Genomic DNA, 13,627 nt, shown 5'->3' on the forward strand with positions numbered 1-13,627 from the left:
ATCTTGACGTCTAAGCTGAAAACTCGACACGGATGCATAAACCGTAAACGGGGCGAAACTACAATTTTACTATTGTAAAATTTGACAAATTTTGGAGAGTGTAATTTGATAATACAATCTGAAATAATTAATATATATATACTTAAACAATGGTCACACATTCTGTTCATAATTTTGAAATGAACGACTGACAGACGGAAACCAGGAAACCCAGGAAACAAAAACAAAATTTTGACATTCACTGGGAAAGTAATAACCTTTTACTGGTTGATATTTTATTTCTTAAAAATAATTACGAGCTCTCCACCACGTAGCAGATTTATCAGACGTTTCACCCTCTTTGTCTCAATATGAGAAACTCAAACCTTCTTCACAATTTGAACAACGTCTTCGTCTGCAAGAATATGTTCAAGACCTACTTTCTGAGGCTGGTGTTTGACTGAAGAGCCCCAAACTAACGCACTATAAAAAATAAATTAACACACACACAAAATTTCAAAAACAATAATCTTACTATTTAAATTCTTTAGCAATGCTTCTGTGTAACTTATTGCAAAAGTCTTCTACAGACGTGTGATCAGAATGTAACACTACAGGTGCATTATAATCCGGAAGTTGACCCTTAGGTTTAGTGTAGCTGTAAAAACCATGAATTAGAAAAAAACTCGTGCAGTTAAATAACCACCCTCACATTCTAACCAACTTCAAATACTCCCACATTTTCTCCAACAAATCGTCGAAATTCCATTTATGGTGAGCCGAAATTGGAACGCAGTGCGGAATTTTATAAATAACATCCAACTCCTCTATACTAATCTGGTCAATCTTATTAAGTATATAAATACAAGGGACGTAAATCCGGTTCCCCTCAATCACATCAATCAAATCATCACTTGTCGCGTCATATTTCAATGTAACATCCGCATTATGAATTTTATACTCGGACAAAATCGACTTCACCGTATCCAAATCCAGCTCCGTCTGCTGCACCATGCAATTCAAATTAATCCCCCCTTTATCTTTCTTCTTGAAGTAGATATTCGGCGGCTGCTTATTCAGCCTCAACCCGAACCCCTCCAACTCGTGCTCGATCAGCCTCTTGTGAACCAGCGGCTTCAACACATCCAAACACAGGAAAATAAGCGAGCACGTCCGAGCCACTGCGATCACCTGCCGGCCTCTGCCTTTACCGTCCTTCGCCCCCTCGATAATCCCCGGCAGATCCAGCAGCTGGATTTTAGCCCCCTTGTACTTGATGCAGCCGGGGACGGTCGTGAGCGTGGTGAACTCGTAGGCGGCGACTTCCGAGTAGACGCCCGCCAGGTTGCTGAGGAGGGTGGATTTACCGACGGAGGGAAAACCGACGAAACCTACTCGAGCGTCGCCGGTTTTCGCTACGTCGAACCCTTCACCTGTGCCGCCCCCGCCGCCTTTGGGGGTAATCAATTCGCGACGGAGTTTGGCCAGGCGGGCTTTAAGTAAACCCAAATGCCCAGCTGTGGCTTTGTTTTTTTGAGTACGGGCCATCTGAAAAGTGAGGTTATGTAGCAAATCGGGTGAATGTTCACAATTAATTTACCTCTTGCTCGATGGCGGCGATTTTTTCAAGTATTGTGCTCATTTTTAACTTAAAGTACGCTTTTTTAAAGCGAAAAAGTGTGGATATTTACAAGTTGGAATTTGTCGGATACACGTTGTGGGATTGCTGTTTGACAAGTTTGACGTTTGACGTTTGTGACACGGCGCGAATTTTGAATTCCGATTTTTTCAAATAAAACAACAATAACTGTATTAAAAACACTTAAGACAATTATGTTAACTTAAAACGTGACAACACATTGACGTCAACTAAACTTCACATTTAACAATTAGACTTAACCTAGCGTGACTTATTTCTATTTCAAATGTTTGAAAAATTTTTGCATGACGTAGGACCTATCACTCGAGCGGGACGGTGGAGAAGTTTCTCCACGATAAAACGGCATTTGTGGCCTTTGGGGTAAGTCTCCTTCCAGGCCATAATACTCTGGATAAGGTTCCACTTGTTCTTGGAAAGGTGTACGCAACTGTCTTCTTTCAAAATCAAAGCGATCATCGTCAACGAAATTTCTATTAGAAGGACCTGGATTTAGGTTTATAGAACGTTCTGTCAAAACTCGTGGTCGGGTTCGGGGGGTATTTCGTGGCGTCTCCGCATCCCTGGTAGAATGGTCTCGATAGAGTCCCAGTTGTTCTAGGAAAGGTGTCGACAAGTGGCCTCTACTGGACCTTTCAAAATGACCATCGTCAACGAAATTTCTATTAGAAAAACTTGGACTTGAAGGAGGTTGTACCAAAAGGGGTGGTCTGCTTCGAGGGGTGTGATACTCCGGACGGGCTGCTTCCTGTCGTTCTTGGAAAGGCGTACGCGCGCGCTCCCTTCTGGACCCTTCAAAATCGAAACGACTCTCTTCAACAAAATCTCTACTAGAGGAGCTTGGAAGATTTGGGTTTAAAGAACCTTCCACCAAAGCGCTCGATATGCTTTGGGGGGCGTGGTGATAATTAGCATTCCTGTCTTGGTATGGAGGAGGCTCGTTCTCCTTTTCCATCATTTGTCTTATATATCGATAGCCTTCTTCGCTGACTTTATTCTGATGAAAGTCCGATGTTTCCTCGTGCGGCAAAAACGAATAATAAGGTGGACGAAACGATTGTCGTCCGTAGGGAGTCAGCGAATTGTTGGAATACCCATCGGATCTAAATGAAACCCGACGTCGGTCGCTGCGATCACTTTCGTAATTCGGATTCGTTATAGTTTCAGGTTTTTTATGATATTGATGATCATGATTTTCATATCTTGGATGGTAGTGTGAAGTACTAGGTGCATTTATGTCTATTGGGTGAAAGTAATTCGATCTGTGGGTGTCATATTCAACAAAGTGAGGTCTACTTCTATACAAATTGTCATCCCCAACGCTGGTTCTCGAGTTTCTGTACTCCGGCATACTTCTACCATTACCATCGGACAAGTCATCATCGGCAGAAATATCGTCATATTGCTTGAAAATGGGGTTAACCGTAGCGAACGACCTTCTACTACGATCATCCATATACGTCAGAGTGTCATATAAATCATCATCGTCCATATCGTAGAAGAATTCGTCATCGTCATAATCGTCGAAATTGTGACTATCCGTTTTACTCGAGTTCCTTCTGCTACGAGTATCTTCCTGCAAAGATTGCGGAGGTAACGCGAGTTGCATCAACGCTGATTGTTTAGAATCATTAAAAGGATCATCTTTTTCGTCACCGAAAGAGTGTCCTCTGGATGCAGAGTAACTCCCGAACGACGTTCGTTCAGGAACCACTGCTGGTTCTTCCCGGTTTAATTCCTTCTGATATTTCGAATAACTTGGCATTAGCCTGTCAGAACTGTGTCCTTGACTCTTTGAAGGTTTGATCAGCTTCTTGATGTGAACCTTTTTGGTCGGACCATCCTGAGAACTCGTTGATTTAGCTTCGGACTTACTAGAATGAGAGAAGTATGGACTTTGAGTTGCGTCAGTTTTTTCTCTACTATCCACCCGTTTTTTATCCGTTTCTTGTCGTTTACCGGCGTCACTACTCTCAGAATTCGCACATCTTTTCCTTTTCTTTTCGTTATTGTCGAATTCTTTTTTTACTTCTTTCATTTTTTCTTTCGACTGGGTTTGTGTTAAGAGGTGGTGGTAATATTCGTTCGGACTTTTTATCTGGGTGTTAGTTTTAGTCGAGGGTGAAATGAGGCCATAACTTTCGAGGAACTGGGTCGACACGAAATCACCAACTTTTTCCAAAACTTCTTCCGTTCGGTCTGCTTTCTCTTCTAACGACGAATCTTCGTACGCTTTGTCGCTCAAAGGAAAAAACGTTTTTGAGTGTGATGGAGTTTCCGAGGTGGAGCTTGATGTTTTGTTCAGAATTTTAGAAATTTCTGGGTTTAGTGGGGTCGAGTGTAACGACGATGGGTGGCTTAAAGCAAACTGTGAACAAGGATAAGTGAAGACGGAAAGGGTACTTACTCGTCGCTTTCGGTTGAACTCATGGTTAGTCGGTTGTAAGGGAGTTTGGGTGAAAATTTTACCGCTGGGGAGTACGTCAAAGGCGACCTCCAAGTTATCTTCTGGGTTTTGGGTTTATTTTCGAAACTTGGACTTAGTGTGGAGTTAGCGCAACTCTCGCCAAGTGAGCTTTTACAATGAGAGAATTTCTTTGGTGTGAAAGCAAATTGTTTTTTAATAGACTGTGAATCAATAGTTGTTTATTGTAATTATAAACTTATATAGTCCTCACCCGGTCGAGTTGTACATCAGAAGGAAGAAGTACTTGTTTCAAGGGTGAGCGTTTTACGCCGTCGTCGCGCTTTGAGCTGCATTGTTGTTTAAAAAACTGCGACCCGATAACAGTACTCTGTAAATACTTAGTAGTACCTATTGTTACAAATTAAAAATAAAGTCTCACCCGATCCAGTTCTGCCTTTGACGCAAAAAATCCGTCTTGCGGAATCGACGCAGTCAAAGCGGACAGTGAGCACTGGACGCTACCATCACACTTGGCGTTTTTTCCAGTACTAACAATTCTTTTTCTTTTCGTTTCTTCATCATCGCTATCATTCTTATCAAAAATAGTTACGTTCCCGTGAATAACAATTTTGCTATTGTTGCAAACGTCTTTTTTCTTGTCGCTTGAATATGTTTCTTCGTTGTTATTAAAATCTTCCCCCGGAGTTTTCGCGTCACTATTCCTCTTGCTTTTCATGTACATTTCCATGAAAGTCTGCATGTATGTGGTGTCATCGCTTTGATTTTTTTTCACGATTTTCTTGCCTTTTCCCTTTTCTTTTGGTGCATTTTCGAACTTGGTGGTGCAGTCGATGCCAGCTGAAGATCGTAGTTTCAAAAAACGAGAAAGTGGCAGCCGGTACTTACCCCAGTCTTCGCTAATAAAGTGTGCTTCGATGTCTCGCAGGCTGTTTTCTTGGAAATCGATAAAACGAAAGACGGTCGGGTTTTCCATGAGGTACGAGTGACTATAAGGGTTAAAGTTAGGACGTTGTGTTTCTAGTGGAAGTTAAGCTTCACCTGTATTTCTCGTAGAGGAGGATATTATTATCTGCGTCCCCCACCAGAAGGTACATCAATGAGTTGCGATTGACTGTACATGTTTGTTCTAAATCGAGAGCGTTCTCTAGAGAGATAGTCAATTTGATGACATTTTTGCCACAAAGTTCTAATTTTAAGACGTATTTGGGTAAATAGCGAATTTGGTTTAAAATTTTACTACCGGTTGGAGGCTTCTTATTAATTATCTGCAACACGAATCAAGATTGAAACTATAGAAACGGAAAACACAAATACCAGTTCAATTTCTCTAGCATCACACTCCAGTATCAACTGAAAAGTGGTCTTCTCCGCGTTGACCAACTGGGACGACATAACATTCCCGATCCCAGGCAACTGCTTACTAACAAAGGGAGAATTTTCCCAAAGCTTGACGATAAAACACTTTGATAAAATAACAGCGTTTAGCAACGCCTGAAAACACTTATCTTTAGATTCGAGGTACTCGATCAAACCTAGAAACACATCATCACTCTACAGTTTCCACAATCTCCGTACCCACATTTAACTATTCTTTCGCCGTTTCGCATTATTTTTAACGTTTCGGACAAAATCGAATGGTCACAAATATCCAGACACCCTAGAACGGCTTGAATGATACTAAAACCCACAATTAGTTAAAATTTCGACAACACCACTCCCTACCAGTTGATTTTCATATCAACAGTCTTGATTTTCCCGTTCAACGGAAACCTAATAGTCTGCTTATTGCGACACTTGTTCAACAAATTCAGACACTTTTTGTCGTTGACTCTCAAATACATCTCTGAAAATTCGTGACATTTCGATATCAACGCCAAAATCTGCTGCAGGATTTCGCCTCCGGTGATCTAAATTTTCTCTGTAGTTGTAAGTACGACCGAATTATACGTACCTGCGTGAACAGTTTCATCGTTTCGAAGGCGAGGTAATACTTCGCCATCGCCGCCCCCACGGAGGTCGCCTTGAGAAGGACATCTTGATCTATTGTTAGCATTCCCGCTTTAATTAGTTTATTCAGCTCAATTTGACACATTTCTAGAAACAACACCGTCAAAGGAAAGTCGTTCGAGCGGAACTAGCAGTACCTAGAAGCCTCCTGTCTATCGAAGACGGATCTGAAGACGTTAAGCCATAATAACGCGGATTCTTCCGCGCCCTGATGTACAAAAAAGTCGAAGAGAGCCAACGCATGGCGACCTCAAGGTCCGTTATGGTCTGCAACACCACCTCTGCGTTCAAATGCTCAATTAGATGCTTATGCAAATCGGACTCTACTGGCTGCAAGCCGCCTATCATCTTCTCGAATTTTTCCTAAGAAAATCAAACCACAATTATCAATTACACAATATCGAGTAAGAGTTTTGACACGAAATGTCAACGTGGGAACCCCTCGCCGCGCGAATTCCTCACACAAATAATGGGAGCATTTTATTGCCTTACAATGCGAAAGATGTAACGAATTTATTAATATTCATCGAGTTTTGAAACATCACCGACGCCAAATCACTTCCTACGTCGCTTAGGCTCGAAATTCCTCATTTAGATTTTTCTAAATCCAGAACGGGTCGTTCTGTCAATCACGCGAAAATTATTTCAACCCGATTTTCCGTTTAAATTGCGCCAAATTTTTAATAACTGGAACGTTTAAAAAAAATTCGCACATGCCGAAACTGTGTGAAGATCACTTTCTCTCTTGTTTGGGACGTTTTCGTAGTTGCGTCTTCTCGAACAGGGATACAACCTTGGCGGAGATGAGTTGAAGGGGGTCTCATATAAATTAGGAACGATTCGAAAATCCTGCAGTTGTGTGCAGTCCGGTGGTTAATCAGTCGAAGATGTTCAATTTGTGGGTTGTTTGTTTGTTGGGGTGTGCTCTGGCTGCACCTCAACAGCGGGCCGATGAGGCCCCAGCTCCGGTAAGCAGTGATAACGTTGATAATAGTACCCGGAGAGCAGTTACTAACGAGACTCATTAGGTACTCGTTGCGGTGATTGCATACATTAATATTCATTTAGTGTAACTGATACATGAATCATAATAATTGAATTACTGTGGTACTACTATCATTAAATATTAACCCAATTGACATTAAGTTCCTTTTCTAGTACGACTTCAAGTACAAGGTCGAAAACCCCCCCACTAACACATTCTTCGGCCAAAACGAAGTCGGCGACGTAACCGGAAGAGTAACAGGGTCGTACTACGTCTACCTTCCCGATGGAAGACTGATGACCGTGGAGTACATCAGCGACCAGAACGGCTACGTCCCCAGAATAAGCTACCAGCAGAACGCAAGACCCTTCCAAGGATAACCCCACAAACTATTTAATATTTTGTACTTACCGTAGACTTTTGCAATAAATTATCAAAACCTACCTTGTCTTTCATTGTGGTGAGAATCAAAGCTGTCGCTTCGGTATCAAACTGGGGTCTTCCAGCCCTGCCTATCATTTGGGAGAGCGACGTTTCGGTGTAGTCGGTAAAGCCACCGTTGGCGTAGCACTTGGTGGACTTGACGATGACCAGATGGGCTGGGAGATTGACCCCCATGGCTAACGTGCTCGTAGTGACCAGAATGGGTAAATCGCCGTTGCGGAATAGGGTTTCGACGACGCGTCGGGTTTGTGGTAACATCCCGGCGTGGTGGTACCCGACACCATGAACTAAAGTCTCCTTTACTTTGACATCGGAGATGGAGTTTGCTGCTTCCACCAAACACTGCTTCTGGTCTTCCTTTAAATTTATAGTCAAGTGGTGCAAAATGTGCTTGGCGGTCATTTCAACGATTTTGCGAGTACCGCAGAAGATCTACAACGACTTAATCGAAAATCCGAACCTCAAACTACTACAAACAGACGTACTAGTGTAGGCTTTCCATGAGAGTACTGCATTATCAGCGACTGCAGTTTATAGTTCAAAGACAAATCAAACTTGAAGGGACTTGTTTTTGACTGGGTATTATGATACCCCAAGACGATCTTATTGAGTTTGACCGGTCTATAATCCCCCGAGAACCTAAAACACGACAATGTGGTACCACCACAACTGATAGATAAATTATACTTGTGGCACTTCGAGTTAGTTCCTAGCCATTCTGCCACATCTTCGATATTAGGAACAGTGGCAGACACAGCCACGAATCTAATTTTGCTCAAATCGTCATCCAAGTTCGATTCTTCGATAGTTTTCATGCGACAAACCTTGAAGCAAAATTTATTATCACACATTTTCAAAATTTTGCTAACGCACGATTGTTTCAAGTGTGGACCCCCTGAACTCCTCGTTCAACAAATGAATCTCGTCGATCATGACCAGTTTGATGATTTTGACGAGTTTGAAAGTCTCGCTGTCGCGCCACCTACGAGTAACACAGTCCCACTTCTCGGGGGTGGTTATTATAAGATTGTGGTTGAGAAGATTTTGGACTTCTACGTGTTCGCTGTCACCCGTTACGGCGATCGCGTTGAGGCCAAAATTTCTGAATTTCTTGTGCCAGTCGACGAGTCGTTCCTCGCAAAGGGCTTTCATAGGGCAAACTATTGTTTCTCGTTTGTTAGAAATTTGAAACCTATACATGATTCTACTTACTGTAGACGATTTTAAAAGGGGTGGAAAATTGGGTGTGTTCTAAAGATATCAAAAGTCGTACTATTGCGAGTTCGAAAATCGTGGTTTTGCCACCACCAGTAGGCGCGGAGACAACCAGAGAATGGTCTGGAAATTTGTTAGTGAAAATGTTTCAGGAGAAAATAGTACCTACCTGTGTGCAATACATCGTCGATTACTTTCGACTGGATGATATTGAAGTGGGAAAATTCGGAAAATATTTCGCGATAAGGGGGAGGAATTTCCTCCACTGACCTCAGGTTCTCAAATTGGTTGCTGAAATGTTGTTAAGTTCGTATTTGCATAACAAAAGAAACCGATCCAAGGTCTAGTAGTACCTCTATGGTAAACAGGTCCGTACTACTATACCGTAAAAAAATTGTACGGGAAATCTTTTAAGTACGAATAAAATTTTAATCCGACTCAATGGAATGAGTACCGAAGTCAGTACGGTCCTGCTCATGGGAACTCTTGTTCTTGTACAATTTAAAAACAATGAGATAACACGAAGATCAAGCATATGTTAATTGAATTAGCTCATTATTAGGCAGCGTAAAGCAGAACTAAAGAATTACTCTTGTACTAAACGGAAATGTACGGAAAAAATGGTATCCTTGATCTTAACAGCGATTTATTACCCACCACTGTGTATCTATTACTTGTACATTTTTTTTAAGAGAAGGTTAAAATTATTTTCACGGTGCAGAAAACACCGACTCGTGTTATGTCACCTTACGAAAAGTGTTATGACGTCACCAAAAAATTCGTTGTTATGAAATTTGTTCATTTATCATCATTTCTGTAGCAATTTTTTTCAGAAAAAATTTAAACTATCGTCTTGTGGAAGTTCTAAAGAGGGATTTATAAACTTGCTGTTGACGTTGACGTCGACACGTTTTCAGTTTTTTGTTGTCGAAAGAAGTATACACATGTTAAGAAAACAAAGCAAACTTTAGTCCCGCCCACCCGCCCTATCTCAATTGTGATGAATTTTTCATTCGTTGTCAGATCGAGAGGCGGAGCTTAATTGCAAGATCCATCCAACCAAGGAAAAATTTACCATTATAAACTTGTTTTATGTTTCTAGTTCTGGAAAGACGACTACGTATATAAAGAAAATAGGCAAAATATAAGCCCCGCCCACCCGCCCTATCTCAATTGTGGTCATTTTTTTTGAATCGTTGAGTGCCAAGGGTGTAGAATTTAATTGCAAACTTGTAAAGAAATAATTATTTTGCATTTACGCCCCGCCCCGTTGGTTGACGGTGAATAAAAAAAGGTCATCACAATTGAGACAGGGCGGGTGGGCGGGTTTACATTTTGTCATTTTGTTTGAATATGTGTAACCTCTTTTCATAACATGACACTTAAAACATATTTAAAATGGAAAATTTGTATAAGGAAATATAAATTTTGCGATTAGACCCCGCCCCATAATTGCAAAATCCATATTTCCTTGCAAAAATGTACAATTTTAACCATATTTTAAGTTACTTGATACGAAAAGATGTCTATGTATATTAAGAAAAAAAACAGCAAAATATAAGCCCCGCCCACCCACCCTATCTCAATTCTGATGATTTGGTTTATTCGTCGTAAGCCGAGGGACAGTACTTAATTGTAAAATCCTTATTTTTCTATGAGAAATGACCATGTGAAATATGTTTTTAAGCAATCGTGTTATACAAGGGAAACTAAATGTAATAAATAAAAAAGAAAACCAAAAGAGAAGACCCACCCATCCGTCTCGATCTTAATCCTGATGTATATTTTATTCGTTATCAGACCGAGGGGCGGAGCGTAATTCCAAAATCGATATTTCCCTGTACAAATTTATCATTTTAAACATGTTTTAAGTATCTTGTTGTCGAAATAAGTCTACACATACTAAGAAAAAAAAGGCAAAATGTAGCCCCGCCCACCCGCCCTATCTCAATTGTAATGATATTTTTATTAGTCGTGAGCCAAGGGGGAGGAGCTTAACTGCAAAATCCTTATTTCTCTACGACAAATTAAAAACATGTTTTTGAGTATCGTGTTATTCAAAGTATACCATGTATGTTAAGAAAAAATTAAAACCCAAGATTAAGCCCCACCCACACCTGCCCTGATCTAAATAGTGATGAAGTTTTCATTCGTTAGCAGAGCTAGGGGCGGACCCTAATTGCAAAATCCACATTTTCATACAACAATTTGCCATTTTAAACATGTTTTAAATTTCTAAGAATATAAAAAATTATCACAATCGAGATGGGGTGGGTGGGCGGGATTTATATTTTGTTGTAGGTTAAGTATTTTGCAGTTAAGCTCCGCCCTCTTAGTCGACATCGAATAAAAAAATCATTACAATTGAGATAGGGCGGGTGGGCGGGCTTACTACATTTAGCCTTTTTGTTTTAATATGTGTAGACTTCTTTTCATAACATAAAACTTAAAACATGTTTAAAATGGAAAATTTGTATAAGGAAATATCGATTTTCAGTTAGCTTCCGCCCCATAATTGAAAAATCCATATTTTCTTGCAAAAATGTACCATTTTAACCATATTCTAAGTTTCTTGTTCTGAAAAGATAGCTATGTATATTAAGAAAAAAAAACAAAATATAAACCCCACCCACCCACCCTATCTCAATTCTGATAATTTTTTTTAATCGTCGTAAGCCGAGGGGTGGAACTTAATTGTAAAATTCTTATTTTTCTACGAGAAATTACCATATGAAATATGTTCCTAAGTAATCTTATTATACAAAGAAAACTAAATGTATTAATTGAAAAAAAAAACGAAAGAGAAGCCCCACCCATGAAGTTTTCATTCGTTGTCAAACCGAGGGGCGGAGCGTAACTGGCAAATCGATATTTCCCTATACAAATTTACCACTTTAAGCATGTTTTAAGTTTCTTGTTGTGAAAAGATGACTACACATATTAAGAAAAAAAAGGCAAAACATAGCCCCGCCCACCCGCCCTATCTCAATTGTGATGATTTTTTTTATTAGTTGTGAGCCAAGGGGGGGGGGAGCTTAACTGCAAAATCCTTATTTACGATTAGGCCCGCCCCGACCTCAATTATTAATTATGGGGAATTTTTCATTCGCCAGATCGAGGGGCGGGGCTTAATTGCAAGATCCATATTTTTCTACAAAAATTCACCATTTTAAATATGTTTTAAGTTTCTTGCTTTGAAAAGACGACTACGTATATTAAGAAAAAAGACAAAATATAAGCCCCGCCCACCCGCCCTGTCTCAATTGTGATGATTTTTTTTAATCGTCGAAAGCCAAAGGAGCGGAATTTAACTGCAAAATCCTTATTATATTTTCTCTACAAAAATTACCATAAAAGACAAGTTTTTGAGAATCATGTTATTCGAAGAATACTGTATATTAAGGGCAAATTAACACCCAAGGTTAAGCTCCACCCATACGCACCCTGATCTAAATCGTAATGAAGATTTCATTCGTTGCGAAATCTAGGGGTGGAGCCTAATTGCAAAACCCACATTTCCTAACAAAAATGTGCCATTTTAAACATGTTTTAAATTGCTAAGAATATAAAAAACCATCACAATTGAAACTGGGTGGGTAGGCAGCATTCATATTTTGCCTTTTTTTTTTTCTTAATATACATTGTATTCTTTGAACAACACGATACTCATAAACATGTTTTTAATTTCTTCTAAAGAAATAAGTATTTTGCAGTTAAGCTCCGCCCTCTTGGTTCACATCGAATAAAAAAAATCATTACAATTGAGATAGGGTGGGTGGGCGGGTTTACATTTAGCCTTTGTATTTTAATACGTGTAGACTTCTTTTCACAACATGAAACTTAAAACATGTTGAAAATGGAAAATTTGTATAAGGAAATAATTGCAAAATCCATATTTCCGTGCAAAAATGTACGATTTTAACCATGTTCTAAGTTTCTTGTTGTGAAAAGATGGCTATGTTTATTAAAAATATATATATAGGCCCCACGCACCCACCCTATCTTAATTCTGATGAATTTTTTATTCGTTGTCAGACCGAGGGGCGGAGCCTAATTGCAAAATCGATATTTCCCTGTACAAATTTACAATTTTAAACATGTTTTGTTTCTTGTTGTGTAAATATAAATACACATATTAAGAAAAAAGGCAAAATACAAGCCCCGCCCACCCGCCCTATCTCGATTGTAATAATAATTTACGACTAAGCCAATATTACGAAATTATACTTACATGTTGTTTATAAATCGACCTTTACTCTTCCAAATTAAGGATAATTAATAGAAAACGATTTAAAGTGGTAGTCAATGAAATCATCAAATTATACACTAAATCGCATTCTTAGTCCTTTTCTAATACGTAGAAAAGTTGATTGCGTGGCGATTTATACAACAAATACAAAAGTAACTCTTTACTGCGTGTGTGGCAAGCCAAATTTTTTCGACGACCGAAGAATAACATTTATAATCAATAATGAAATTTTCCCACATTTATATGTCGAGATTGACACAAACAATTAATTGCGATAAGCCACAATTTACTTAAAAATTCACCCCGAGAACTTAGATATCGTGACGCCACTGGACATTTGTGACGTCACACCATACCATTTCCAAGGAATAAAAGCTACGAAAAACGGATTTTTCGGTACTTTTGCAACTCTTTGTCGGAAATAAAGCCCTTAGTGGTGAAATAAACATCAAAAATCGTTTTATAGCGCAAAAATACCAAAAAATCGAGACATACCGATTAACATGTTCGTGCACAATTGCACCTCTTTCTACCAAATTTTCCCTCAAAATTTCAAAATTGGCACCTAATTCTTCCCTCCGCGAATACATTTTTGGGAAAAATCGGCCCAAAACACGAAAATTTCCACTTTTCTTTCACAAAAGTCAAACCTGCAGCGTTATT

The 13,627-nt window shown here is 39.6% G+C and overlaps 4 protein-coding genes across 5 annotated transcripts; 1 reads left to right on the plus strand and 3 right to left on the minus strand.

Annotated features, from left to right (window-relative positions):
* Nucleotides 1-258: 258 nt before the first annotated feature.
* LOC135132065 (GTP-binding protein 128up) lies at nt 259-1,718 on the minus strand. The gene is made up of 4 exons (XM_064059992.1): nt 1,580-1,718; nt 692-1,527; nt 515-637; nt 259-462 (listed from the first exon to the last, which is right to left on the minus strand). Exons 1-4 carry the CDS (start codon nt 1,619-1,621, stop codon nt 360-362), a joined length of 1,104 nt encoding a protein of 367 aa, XP_063916062.1. The 5' UTR covers nt 1,622-1,718; the 3' UTR covers nt 259-359.
* A 158-nt stretch (nt 1,719-1,876) lies between these two features.
* On the minus strand, nt 1,877-5,175 carry LOC135132674 (uncharacterized). Of its 2 annotated transcripts, XM_064060840.1 has the most exons (6): nt 5,103-5,175; nt 4,950-5,050; nt 4,483-4,901; nt 4,315-4,431; nt 4,044-4,264; nt 1,877-3,993 (listed from the first exon to the last, which is right to left on the minus strand). In XM_064060840.1, the coding sequence occupies exons 1-6, from the start codon at nt 5,156-5,158 to the stop codon at nt 1,896-1,898; spliced, it is 3,012 nt and encodes a 1,003-aa protein (XP_063916910.1). In that variant the 5' UTR covers nt 5,159-5,175; the 3' UTR covers nt 1,877-1,895. The 2 variants fall into 2 exon arrangements, with proteins under 2 accessions (XP_063916910.1, XP_063916909.1); XM_064060839.1 differs by having other exon boundaries at nt 4,483-5,050.
* LOC135131835 (probable ATP-dependent DNA helicase HFM1) lies at nt 5,158-13,611 on the minus strand. The gene is made up of 14 exons (XM_064059685.1): nt 13,460-13,611; nt 8,885-9,006; nt 8,713-8,838; nt 8,374-8,660; nt 8,188-8,324; nt 7,986-8,139; nt 7,501-7,932; nt 6,209-6,434; nt 6,016-6,158; nt 5,787-5,971; nt 5,644-5,741; nt 5,379-5,596; nt 5,234-5,329; nt 5,158-5,175 (listed from the first exon to the last, which is right to left on the minus strand). Exons 1-14 carry the CDS (start codon nt 13,552-13,554, stop codon nt 5,158-5,160), a joined length of 2,337 nt encoding a protein of 778 aa, XP_063915755.1. The 5' UTR covers nt 13,555-13,611.
* LOC135132837 (pro-resilin-like) lies at nt 6,942-7,476 on the plus strand. The gene is made up of 2 exons (XM_064061048.1): nt 6,942-7,039; nt 7,230-7,476. The coding sequence occupies exons 1-2, from the start codon at nt 6,959-6,961 to the stop codon at nt 7,434-7,436; spliced, it is 288 nt and encodes a 95-aa protein (XP_063917118.1). The 5' UTR covers nt 6,942-6,958; the 3' UTR covers nt 7,437-7,476.
* Nucleotides 13,612-13,627: the final 16 nt, after the last annotated feature.

The sequence above is a fragment of the Zophobas morio genome, unplaced genomic scaffold (genome assembly GCF_036711695.1).
Source record: "Zophobas morio isolate AGI-343-1 ecotype UQ-CSIRO unplaced genomic scaffold, CSIRO_AGI_Zmor_V1 ptg000021l, whole genome shotgun sequence".
NCBI classification, from domain to species: Eukaryota; Metazoa; Arthropoda; class Insecta; order Coleoptera; family Tenebrionidae; genus Zophobas; species Zophobas morio.